The following is a 13,331-nucleotide window of genomic DNA, read 5'->3' on the forward strand; positions in this document are numbered from 1 at the left end:
TCTTTTAAGTGGGTGGCATATTTTCCAACAGCTTACATCATGTTTTGATTTCCTAGCTGTTCTTACATATGTCATAACTACACTTAACATTTAGTGACACGTACGTAAAACTTGAATTTAAGAAAGTTGAACTGAAAAAGCAAGGAATCATTCTCAAGTAAAGCCCAGCCCTCTAACTGAATTTACTGTGTGCTCCAAAAAGTTGTAAAACACAGTTGTCTTAACGGAGGAAGAGATTCCTTTAATTATGTCTGTCGAGAAAATTTTCTGATGTCAGTTGTGGAAACCGGTCTTAATATAATTAGAATCATACCTCATATAATTAAACAGACCCCTTAGGGAGGAAGCCGTGTTAACATCAGTGTTTTCTATTTGTGTTTCATTATGTAAACAAGCTCCTGTTTTGCTTCATGGAGAGGAACCTGGGCTCCCAGGTCAGGCCAACCTTTCCTGATTGTTTGAACAACTTTAAAGACAGACAATCTGTTTACTAGGCAGAAATGAGTCAATGTTGCTTTGAAATGAATGCCAAACCACAAGAAGATTAGGTTAAAGAATTTATCTTGAGTATCCGCCACCCTGCCTCTGGGTCCCCCACGCCCCCCACCCCAAGCAGCTTTAACCTGTGGAAGTCTTATAAATTCCAATAGTCACTACCCCAGAAGGTGTGCAAATAGGGGTAACATGGTCCACCCTTTTTGCGGGTATACTTTGGTCTAAGAAAGTACTTTTGGGGTCTACCTTCAATTAATAAGCTTACCGTCTTCTGAAACTTACTACACTTAATTTTGTGTTAAAACGTTAGTTTGATTGAGCTTTACAACAGTCTTATCAAGTAAATACTCTCCTCACCCCATTTCACTCTTGAATATACTAAAGCCCAGACACAAAGGTTAATAAGGTTTCACAGTTAATATGTAGCAGAGTTGAGCTGAAACACCCTGGGAACTCACCTAATGAAGTTTTGGGGACCAGTTAGAAATTTTGATGTAGAATTCAACTCAACAGGACTGATCAAGTGATTTGCACCACTGTGAAAAGTACTTCTACGGAGCTCAGTGCCTACATTGGTAGTGAGGACTTCTGGTATATAAATTCTCCTAGGTTTTCGAAAGTAGTTGTGAAACCGGTCAGTGGACTATGTGTTTCCAATGTCAGCAAGAGTTAACTAGACTCTCTTAATTTTTAGGAGTCAATAATGGGATGGATGAGAGTTCTGGGGCATAAATAAAAGGATGAGCTGATGGTCTGTCCATGGAACTTCTGAGAACCAACAGGAAGATAACTGTGATTGTACCTAAATGCTACAATTAATTTGACGAAGTGGGGCTTAGAAGAACCCAGTTAGGAAAGAGCAGGTTTCAATGAAAAAAAAAGAAACATCACTTCAACATATATATTTTAATAAACTTTTTTGTGTCTATGCCATATTTCATAATAGATGTTTTTCTTAAAGGTTTAACCTTAGGAAACATACACACGTGCTCACACATGCCAAACTAATTCGAACAGCATGGTTTATACAAAGAAAGCAATAATGGGGCACCCGGGTGGCTCAGTCAGTTAAGCGTCCAACTTTGGCTCAGGTCATGATCTCACGGAATGGGAGTTCGAGCCCTGAGCTGGGCTCTGTGCTGATAGCTTGCTTCGGGTTCTGTGTCGCCCTCTCTCCCTCTGACCCTCCCCTGCTCATGCGCTCTCTCAAAAATAAACATTAAAAAAAGAAATTGGACTCTTCAGGACCTCTTTACTTCTGTGTCAAATTCTCTAATCCTTCCTCCTCGAAGGTGGATTACAGGGAAGGGATAAGTGATTAAAAAGTGCAAGGTTTTCACCGATAATTGCCTCGGTCAGTTAAATATATTATTTTAAAAGTTCTTGGGGCACTGGGGTGGCTCAGTCGGTTAAGCGTCCAACTTCGGCTCAGGTCATGATCTGGTGGTTCGTGGGCGAATCCATGGTGTGGAGCCTGCTGGGGATTCTGTCTTTCCTCTCTGCCCCGCCCCCACTTGTGCGTGCGCACGCACTCTCTCTCTCTCTCTCAAAAATAAACATTAAAAAAAATGAATAAAAAGTTCTTTTTGTCATTGCTTCTTCAAACTTAGAAATAACTTGCTTTGCTGATTCCTTTGACTACAGTTCTGCCCAGGACGGGCTCTAGTAGGATTTTCAGAAGGAAGCTCAGTACTCCAAACTGGAGCTCCATTCAAATAGGATATTGATTATATTTCTAGCACGGAGTAGTCTATGTCCAGTCTCTCTCTTCAAAATGGGGACAAAGGTCACACATGTTTACACAAAGCTGACTTGGGGCGCCTGGGTTAAGCGTCTTGATCTTGGCTCAGGTCATGATCTCGTGGTTCAGGAGCTGGAGCACTGATGGCGTGGTGCCTGCTTGGGATTCTCGCTCTTCTGCTCTCTGCCCCTCCCCCGCTGGTCTGTGCGCACTCTCTCTCTCTAAATAAATAAGTAAACTTAAAAAAATTAAAAAAAAAGAAAGCCAACTTATGTTCCAGGCATTCTAGTAGGCACTTTGATTTGCCCAAAGTCATAGATTATAAGCCATAGAGCTGGGATTCCAATTTAGGACTGGAGAGGCTTTTCGGCCACATTCTATCAATTACTGACTATAATTCAACAACTGAGAAATCTTTTGTTACTCTGTAGCCATACAAGAATTGCTAGCCATTCCACTACCCATTTCTCACTCTCTTTAGCTCTATTTCCTTTTATTTCTAGCTATTTCACCACCCTTCCCTGTAAAAGAGATAATTTAACCTTTCAGTTCTCTCTGGTTGAGTAGTACAGAAGAAAGCCAAGGGTATGTAGGAGCAAGTATGATTTATTTGCGGCAGAGAGTAGAAAAAAAATGTTACTAATAGCCATAGATACATTCCTTAAGTCATATACAAAGAAACACTGTTATTAAAAGTTTGTTTTATTTTTCTGTGAAATTGAGTATTAGCCCCCAGTTTACAGTCTGTTTTTTTTTTCTTTATGGCTTCCAAACATTAGCACAGTTAATATCACCTCATCAATAACCAAATAATAAATCAAATTAGTCCCAGTGGTTATATGTCCACATCTAGATTGTTCGGGTGGTCAGGAACTCTTAGTTGTTTGCTTTAGCTTTTAGTTCTTGGTTATATCTATAAAGGAAACAGAAAGAGAATAATTATGCATCACCACAGATAACTATGTAATAAGAAGGGAATGGGAAGCATATTCCCCGTCTCCTTTCTCACTAGTCAAGAGGCTGTATCATTTTAGCTACAATCTTCTCAGGGGCTTGTGGATGAAACAGGCAGAAGGGAAAGTGACCTAAGGATTTTACTTGCATCTGGCTTCCAACTGCCAAAAAGTTTCAACAACGTAACTGACAAATAGCTTCCCATACAAAAGTCTTATTTTGGTATTTTCATTCTTGAATTATAACAGTGTAACAAACATGTGAACATACAAATAAAATTTAGCAAAATGTGGTCATCTGGACCTTTATTTTATAATCACGGAACATCTTTCCTAAGAATAAAATAAATTGGGAATGAGATCCTAAGCACTAAAAATAAAATATACTTTTTAAAAAATAAAATAGACTTTTGTGATGCTGACAGGCTACTGAGTTTTTAGCAGTTTGTAGACGCTGGGTTAACAGAATAGTAAAGCTAAGGCCTATTTCTTCAATTCTCATTAATCCGAAGAAGAATTAACCACCAAGTCAGAGTCTTTCCCTTCTACAACACCCAGAGCTTCATTTACTATTCTGTCCCAGATTATAAGGGTGGAGAAGAGAGCACAAGAAGTAACTTATTCCACGAAGTCTACCAGAATCCCAGATTTCTCTAAAGGTTCTGATTTCAAATATCCCATGGTGCCTGTCTAACTGCTCCAGAGTCCAACACTTATATTTTGAGCTAAATCTCCCAGTCTACTGTTGTGACTGAAAACAGTGCCAAAAATCCTTTTGTCAAACTGTATCTGTGTTTCCACTTTAGAGATAATAATTCCAAATGTTGCATTCCGCGGGTTTGCAGCCCTCCCATTATGGCTTAACATAAGGTTAAAATGCAACGGTGGTTGAGAAAAATACTCGTGAAGAAAGTCCCCGTACAGACTGAAGTTTGTATCAATGCAAGTAAGCTCGAAAAATGCTCGTCGGATGTGCGGTAGAACGAGCGAGTGATTCATCATCCATCCATTCTGTGCTAGAGGATAATGAAAGGATTCACGTGTCAAGCTAGGATAGCAAAGATGAGAAAAATGAAGGACAGAACGCCTTCTGAAAGGAAGGCAAATTATAACTGAATATTGTCCATTTCTTTATTATGGAGATCATTTAATTTTTTTTTAGCCAAAGAGCACTGTTTTGCAATTTAGGAAGGTTCTGTGGTTCAAGCGAAGCCGGAGCCTTCATCTACGATGAGCTCGAGGCAGAGTGTGAACCAGTCACTGACAATATTAACTACCGAGTACAGACAAGCTTCGCAGACATAGTGGGCTCAGCTCCAGACCACCACGATAATGAATATTTTGTGAATGAACATTCAAATGAGTATTTTGGCTTCCCAGTTCATATAAAAGTGACATTTACGCTATGCTGTATTCTATTAAGCGTGTAATCGCAGTAGGTCTAGGAAAAAAAATACATACCTTGACTTAAAAACATCGCTTAAAAAAACGCTAGCCATCATCTAATGTTTTCAGCAAGTCGTAATCTCTTTGCTGGTGGAGGGTCTTGCATCAACGCTGATGACTGCTGACTGACCCGGGTGGTGGCTGCGGAAGGTTGGGGTGGCTGTGTTTTCTTAAAACAGGACAACAATGAAGTTGCCACCACATCAACTGACTCTTTCACAGATGATTTCCCTGCGGCATATGATGCCATTGGATAGCACCCACAGTGGAACTTCTTTCAAAACTGGAGTCTATCCTCTTAAACCCTGCCACCGCTTTATCAGCTAAGTTTATGTGATATTCTAAATACTGTACTTGGTTGTCATTTCAACAATCTCCACAGCACCTTCACCAGCAGATTCCATCTCAAGAAACGCTTTCTTTGCTCATCCATAAGAAGCAACTCCTCATCCATTCAACCCTGTGATTGCAACAATTCAGTCCCATCTTCAGGCTTCGCTTCTCATTCTAGTTCTCTTGCTGTTTCCACCACATTTACAGTCACTTCCTCCACTGAAGTCTGCAACCCCTCCACGAGGATTGAAACGGACTTCTGCCAACCTCTTACTCAGGTTGATATTTTGACCTCTTCCCATGAATCATGACTATTCTTAACGGTAACAGGATGGTGAATCCTTTCCAGGTTTTCGATTTACTTTGCCCAGATCCATCGGAGGAATCACTCTCTATGGCAGCTATGGCCTTACAAAAGATGTTTCTTAAATAAGAAGACTTGAAAGTCAAAATGACTCCTCGATCCAAGGGCTGCAGAATGGATGCTGTGTTAGCAGCATAAGAACATAAATCTTGTTGTACATCTCCATCAGAGCTCTAGGGTAACCTGACACATTGTACATAAACAGGAATATTTTGAAAAGAATCTTTTTTTCTGAGCAGCAGGTCTCCACAGTGGGCTTAATATTCAGTAAACCACGTTGTAAATCGAGGTGCTGTCACCCAGGTTTTGTTCCATTTCTAGGGCACAGGCAGAAGAGACTGAGCATTATTCTTAAGGTCCTTAGGATTTTCGGAATGGTGCATGAGCACTGGCTTCAGCTTAAAGTCACCGGCTGCATTAGCCCCTCACAAGAGAGTCAGCCTGTCCTCCGAAGCTTTGAAGCCAGATATCGGACTTCTCCGTAACTGAAAGTCCCGGAAGGCATCTTCTTCCAGTAGGAGGCTGTGTCACCCACATTAAAGATGTGCTGTTTACCGTCGTCGCCTCCTTCGTTACCTTGCTCGAGCTGCTGGGTAACTGGCTGCCGCCTGTCCGCCAGCACCTGCTGCCCCACCTTGCGCTGTATGTGGCGGAGACGGCTTCTTTCCTTGACCCACAGGAACCAACCTCTGCTGGCTTCAGACTTTTCTTCTGCAGCTTCCTCACCTCTCTGAGCCTTTCAGAGAATTGAAGAGAGCGAGGGCCTTGCTCTGGATTGGGCTTTGGCTACAGGGAACGTCGTGGCCGTTTGATCTTCTGTCCAGACCACTAAAACATTCTCCGCATCAGCGATGAGGCTGTTAAGCTTCCTTACCGATCGTGCATTCACTGAAGTAGCACTTTTGATTTCCTTCCAGAACTTTCCCTCCGCATTCACAGTGTAGCTAAATATTCGGCACAAGAGGCCTACTTTTCGGCCTATCTCGTCGGCTTTCAGCCTACCTTCCTCACTGAGCTTAATTATTTCTAGCTTTTGACTTAAAGTGAGAGATGTGCATCTGTTGCCTTTCACTTGAACACTTAGAGGCAAACTGTAGGCTTATTAATTGGCCTATTTTTACTATTGTTGGGTCTCAGGGAATAGGGAGATCTGAGCAGAGGGAGGGAGATGGGGGAATGGCCCAGTCGGCGCAGTTAGAACACACAACGTTCATCAGTGAAGCTCACGGCCTCATTTGGACGTGCTTCGTGGACCCCCAAACGACGACAGCAGTAAAATCAAAGATCATTGACCACAGAGCACCACAAGATTGTGAGAATGACCAAAATGTGGCACACAGACACGAAGGGAGAAATGCTGTTGGGAAAATGGTGTCGACAGACTTGCTCGACGCAGGGTTGCCACAAACCTTCCATATGTAAAAAGCGCAACATCTCTGAAGCACAATGAAGTGGAGTGAAACGAAAATGTGGGATGCCTACAAACAGTTTTAAAAATACTCAGAGGATACTTTCTGACAAGACCCGTAGCCTCACGCCAAACATCATTTCTAACCACTACATAACCACACCCGTTTTATTATCTATAATTGAAAGCGAGCGTTAAAATGTTCATGGAGAAAATTACTTAGTATTTCGTAAATCATGTCTGTTGTCTTAAAACAGATTCTATGATTGGGCTGTGTATCTAGATAATACACAGTCAGATTTGAAACCTATGTAGCAAACATACTGCTTAACACTTTGAACTTAAACCCCCAGATTTTTCTAGAAATTTCTGCTTCAGGCCTATTCCATCTTAACATCATACATGAATCTTAAAAAAAAAAATGCACTGCCATCTGGGTGGCTTCTGAGGCAGATTTCTCTTTTTACACCTTTGGTGGGCTTACCTCCAAATACGAAAGAGCTGAGAGGCCCCTGCTGCCCCCACGAAGAAATTAACAGCAAACAGACTCCAGTTTTTTGGAATAATTACAAGTGAGTATCTTGACCAAATAAACCCTGTTGAAACAAAAGATTTTTTTTTTTTTAAAGCACAGGTACTGCTGCAATATCTTTTGAACATTCTGTATTAGAGCAACATAATTATAAGACCGTGACAACATAAAGCAGGATAAAAGAAAAGCTGTGCTTTGAGTCTTTAATAAAGTTGCTATAATTCAGTGTTACACAAAATATGCAGTTCTTACATCAACAGGGAATCTTTATAGGGCAAATGAATATTAACTAACTTTTTTTCCTACTTACAAAAATATGTTCGTGGTAAAACAAACAAACAAACCAAAAACCCACGCAGATACTTATTCACAGTAACCGTCTTATCGAATAATTAATTGCCCAACGAGAACACTGTTAATTCCTTTGTGTGTGAGTGCATGTGCGTTTCAAACAGTAAACCGTTAAATAAACTGATGTAAGACAAAAACAAAAATACTGAATGCCCTAAATGGAACAGAGAAAATACTCATTTAATTTACCTGTAGCCATGAGAACAGCAGACTGAGCTGTGCTGAGTTTCTCTGCAGGTCTGGCCATGTCAGCCAGCCCAGCACACACGAGGCCCTGGAGAGACACATTAACACACAACAAGAAAAACAGCGTCATGAGTGTGCAGTAATAATTCTTCATTTTATTTATTTATTTATTTATTTATTTATTAAATGTTTTTATTTATTTTTGAGACAGAGAGAGAGCATGAGCAGGGGAGGGGCAGAGAGAGAGAGAGGGAGACACAGAATCTGAAGCAGACTCCAGGCTCTGAGCTATCAGCACAGAGCCTGATGTGGGGCTCGAACTCACGGACTGTGAGATCATGACCTGAGCCGAAGTCAGGCGCTTAACGGACTGAGCCACCCAGGCACCCCTATTTTATTTATTTTTAATGTTTATTTATTTTTGAGACAGAGAGAGACAGAGCATGAACGGGGGAGGGGCAGAGAGAGAGGGAGACACAGAATCGGAAGCAGGCTCCAGGCTCTGAGCCATCAGCCCAGAGCCCGACGCGGGGCTCGAACCCACGGACTGCGAGATCGTGACCTGAGCTGAAGTCGGACACTCAACTGACTGAGCCACCCAGGCGCCCCAATAATTCTTCATTTTAAATAACACATAAAGTTTCAGAGATTTCCACATGATAGTAGCTATGATTTTAGTATCCACACATTAAGAAAATATATACATCACCAAAAACTACAATGAGTTCAGGGCTGCTTTTTGCATTTGTGTCTTGTTAACCACATCAAGTGGCCTCATATATTTGAAAATTAGTAGTGTGTGCGTATTCTTTTTTAATTTCGTTAAAAAAGTAAATATGTTTGAAAGTTATTAAGAGAGAGAGAGGGAGGAGAGAGACAGAGCATGAGCAGTGGAGGGGAAAAAAGAGAGGGAGACACAGAATCTGAAGCAGGTTCCCGTCTCTGAGCTGTCAGCATTGGGCCCGATGCAGGGCGTGAACTCGTGAACCGTGAGATCATGACCTGAGCAGAAGTCAGTCTCTTAACCAACTGAGACACTCAGGTGCCCCTGCGTGTGTGTATTCTAACAAATAATACTTTTTTCCACGTGTGAAATTATATATATACATACATATATATATATATATATATATATGTATGTATATATTTTTTTTTTTGCTCTCAAAAAATTTGCATGAGTGGGGGAGGGGCAAAGGGAGAGGGCAAGAGAGATTAGAATCCCAAGAGGGTTCTGCACTCAGCATACAGAGTCTGATACAGGGCTTGATCTCATGACTGTGAGCTTGTAGCTTCAACTGAAATCAAGAATTGGATGGATGCTTAACTGGCTGACCTGACCACCCAGATATCCCATAGTTATATATTCCTTTTTTTAAGAAAATGTTTATTCATTTTTGAGAGAGAGAGGAAAAATGAGCATGGGGGAGGGGCAGAGAGAGCAGGGGACAGAGGATCCCAAGCAGGCTCTGTGCTGATCGCGGCCAGCCCGATGGGGGCTTGAACTCCTGAACCGCGAAATCATGACCTGAGCTGAAGTCAGATGTTCAACCCATTGAGCCACCCGGGCGCCCCCAAAATTATATATTCTTCATACATGTTGGAAACCACTGGTGTGGTGGATGCCTAAAAGCTGTTTAGGCATTTATGTAATTTGTACAGCGTCCTCCTTTCATGTTTTGGTCAGTGTTAATTCTTTTCTAAAAGTGGAAGTATCTGAAAAGCTCTGTTATAATTTTAGTTTCTTGGTTGGATAATTTTTCTTTAATGTCAAAGGATACATGGTTATTTCTTCCCTGCTGTGTCTTTAACACTGTTATGTAATCATCCTACTAAAACCCTACCATCAGCATCACTCAGAAAGTTCAGTAATGAGTCTTTGGTTATGCTGGTTATGCTTGGTTATGCTGCTCTATTGCAGAGATAAGAATATGTAATAAAATGATCTTTATTGATGAAAAATTCAAACCTACACAAAATAAAAGACGAGTACAAAGAACCCCTACATACACATGTTATGTGTATTAGAGTTATGTGTGTTAGAGTTAAAATTCTGCCACATTCGCTTCACCTCCCCTCTTCCCTTTTATCCGTTAAGTATTTTATTTATTTATTTATTTATTTATTTATTTATTTATTAAAATGTTTATTTTTGAAGGAGAGAGACAGAGCATGAGCAGGGGCAGGGCAGAGAGAGAGGGAGACACAGAATCCGAAGCAGGATCCAGGCTCTGAGCTGTCAGCACAGAGCCTGACGAAGGGCTCGAACCCACAAACCATGAGATCATGACCTGAGCTGAAGTTGGACTTAACTGGCTGAGCCACTCCAGGCACTCCTATCCTTTAAGTACTTTAAATCAAATCCTAGATGTCATTAAAGAATATATCTTTAAGAAATTATTTTTAGGTTTTATGGAGTTTCTGAAAGATGCTCTCACATGGAAAATATAAATCAGCAAAGGACTTTGCTCCTAAACAGAACACAGACATACTTGTGAATTTATACACAAATTTAAGTCAAGTACAAAGGGTTTTGAATTAGTAAAGTCAGTAGTTCAAGAAGGCAACGATTCTGATTTAAAAGGGGGAAAGTGGGTAAGCAGGGGTACAACCAGATAAATCACAGCTAATGCGATTTTGCCTCTTGTTAACTTTCACCCACAGTCCTGTGATTTTTCTCCCAAATGCTTCCTAATCATCCTTCCTCCATTCTTCTTCTAGGTCCCCATGTGCATTTTTTTCCATTTCATATTTGTTCTACTTCTACGGGGTGGAATACTGCCTTTGAAATGGGGAACAAAGGGGTTGATTTCTGCTATTGACCTACTGGGTCCACGTATTACACTGAGGCTTGCTGCACAGATCTATGAACACTATAGGCTACATTCTAGCATCTTCTTTTAGAAGAAGTCAGTGGTCATGATTTATTTATGCTCACAGTATACCCTTTATTTTTCTGGGACACCTTAGTAATTATTCTCTCCCACAAAGGTCTTGAGCTCTCTTTCTACTTCTACATCATTCTAAGCTTATGTAAATTAGCTTAGAAAATCTCACTGTGGGGAGCCTAGGTGGCTCAGTTAGTTGAGCTTTAGGACTCTGGATTTCGGCTCAGGTCATGATCTCTCATGGATCTGATCTCATGGTTGTTGGGATTGAGCCCCGCATTGGGCTCCGCCCTGAGGGCGCGGAGCCAGTTTGGGATTCTGTCTCTCCCCTTCTCCCCGCCCCTCCCCTGTACTCATTCTCTCTCTCAATAAATAAACATTTAAAAAAAGAAAAAAAAAAAAAAAGAAAATCTCACTGTGAATCTATTCTCCATCACTTACTAGCTGTGTGACTTTGGTCAGATTACGTAACACTTAGTCTTAAATTCCTCATGTATAAAATGAGAAAACCAGTAGCTACCCTTGCAAAAATGATATATGATTAAACGAGATAATATGCACAGGTGCCTGGTAAATACTATTATTAACAACAAGAACAGACAGCTTTTGCTGTAGAGTCACAGAGAAAAAGGAATGTTAGTTTTCTGTCCTTTCCTGCATTACTTGCCTTAGGCTAGGAGGCAGCAGGTCTGTACTCGTTTTCATCTTTATTATGAAGCTTATTCAAATAATAGAACTACATAGATTTTATTCGGAGAGTGTTTAGAATAAACAACAAGATTGTGTAAAATATTCTCCAACGTACAAAGAAAATACCAGGTTAGATCTGCAGCGACTATTTTAACGGTGGTCATGTAAGTGTGTAAGTGCATAGGCTTTGGAGTCCAACAGACCTGGGGTTTCAAGTCTTGATTGTGCCCCTTACCACGATGGTATATTCAGTCATCTAGCTCTTTGAGCCGTAGTACCCTTACCTGGAAGATGGTAATAATATTTAGTAATATTTGCTTCTCAGATTTTTTTCTGGTGAAGATCAAATTCACGAGACCATGTATCAGATAATCGAATACAGTCTGGCATTTAGTGGACTCAAGTCAGCTCCCTGTTTCCATTAGTTAAAAAAATGCTCTTCAAATTATCTAAAGCCCAGGACTACGGTTCTTTTTGGCATCTGATTATCTCCACTGGGTGGGGTAGATATTCCTCAGATGGTATAAAAACCTTTTTTCTTTCTTTCATTCAATATTTGCTCCTCTATTTAAAAAAAAAAAAGTCTTAGGATGCTTTTAGAGGAGTTAAAAAAATGAGATACCACTATAGAATATTCCAATCCCCAAATGCTTAGAGACAGCAAAGTGCTCAGGATTTTTAAGCCATTAATTAATCTACATAAATAGTTCCAGCTGGAAAAGCAAACAAATAGGTATTAAAAATCTGCACGGATAATCTTAAAATAGCTTAATTTATTCTTAAGGAGAAGAGGAAATAAAAAAAAAAATTAGCTACACAAAACGGCCTATTATTTGAGAGTTAAGTATAACCCTGTTTGTACAAAAAGACTATGAACAAAGATAAAAGCTCTCTTAAGTGACCTTCACAGCATAGCTTCCCAGGCTAGCCAATGATCTCCATTCCTTCTGTAAACAAGCTAACAGGTGTCCAAAGGTATGCTGGATACTCATGGTTTTTCATTCTGTGTTGCATTCGTGAATTTTTGCTCCCACCAGTTGAACTGAACTTTTGCCAACTTTGTCCTTAAACCTAATGTAACCTACATAATTTAATGAACTATCAGGGAATCACACGCAATACAAAAGAGGTTGTCATTTTTATGAAAACTAAGTGACTGCTCTGCAAAGACTGAATAAAGGCAAGTTGCTGAAGCCTGCGGTCAAATGCGGTGAGAACAAGACAGATATAAAAAGACTGGGTGGGAAAGCCATAAAGATCCAGCAGATTTCTGTTCTTATGCTATTATGAAAAGTGTCTGTGAACTTGCTTTGCTTTAAACAAAACTAAAGTAGAAACTTCTTAAAAACTTTTTTTTTTTTTTTTTTAAAGTAATCTCTACCCCCAACCTGGGGCTCAAACTCACTACCCTGAGATCAAGAGTCGCATGCTCTTCCAACCGAGCCAGCCAGGCGCCCCTAAAATGGAAATTGTACAGGATGCATTACCGCATAATTCATCCAAAACAGAACATGTGGAAATGAGTGGATCCATACACAAAGAAAAGCTTTAGCCCTATAGATGACTGGCAAATCAATGTCTCTTAAGTTAAAAGAAAATATTTAAGATATATAAACTATTGTTTTTTTTTTTTAAATGTTTATTCATTTTAGAGAGACAGAGTGTAAGCAGGGGAGGGGCAGAGAGAGAGGGAGACACAGAATCCGAAGCAGGCTCCAGGCTCCGATCTGTCAGCACAGAGCCTGACGTGGGGCTCGAACTCACGAGCTGTGAGATCACGATGAGCCGAAGTCTTATGCTTAACCGACTGAGTCACCCAGGCACCCCAGCATTGTTTTTTAGGATTATCCATTTTGACGTCAATGATTAATTATTTGCTCTCAACAAAAGTAGTTAAGAAGGATTCCACTACAGTTAAATGTCTGAAAGTATAGTCTGAAATTCTTA

General features: G+C 40.4%; 1 protein-coding gene across 2 annotated transcripts in view; it reads right to left on the reverse strand.

Annotated features, from left to right (window-relative positions):
• Positions 1 to 2,920: 2,920 nt before the first annotated feature.
• The window catches only part of MPC2 (mitochondrial pyruvate carrier 2), a 33,339-nt gene continuing 22,928 nt past the window's right edge, over positions 2,921 to 13,331 (reverse strand). For both annotated transcript variants that reach the window (XM_081791860.1, XM_078441177.2), the window contains exons 4-6: positions 7,813 to 7,897; positions 7,225 to 7,336; positions 2,921 to 3,149 (exon numbers count right to left, since the gene is read on the reverse strand). In XM_081791860.1, the coding sequence (XP_081647986.1) occupies positions 3,113 to 3,149; positions 7,225 to 7,336; positions 7,813 to 7,897 (234 nt within the window). In that variant the 3' untranslated portion in view covers positions 2,921 to 3,112. The remainder of the gene's footprint in view (positions 3,150 to 7,224; positions 7,337 to 7,812; positions 7,898 to 13,331) is intronic.

Source organism: Panthera onca, chromosome F1, assembly GCF_046562875.1.
Source record: "Panthera onca isolate mPanOnc1 chromosome F1, mPanOnc1 haplotype 2, whole genome shotgun sequence".
Taxonomy (NCBI): domain Eukaryota; kingdom Metazoa; phylum Chordata; class Mammalia; order Carnivora; family Felidae; genus Panthera; species Panthera onca.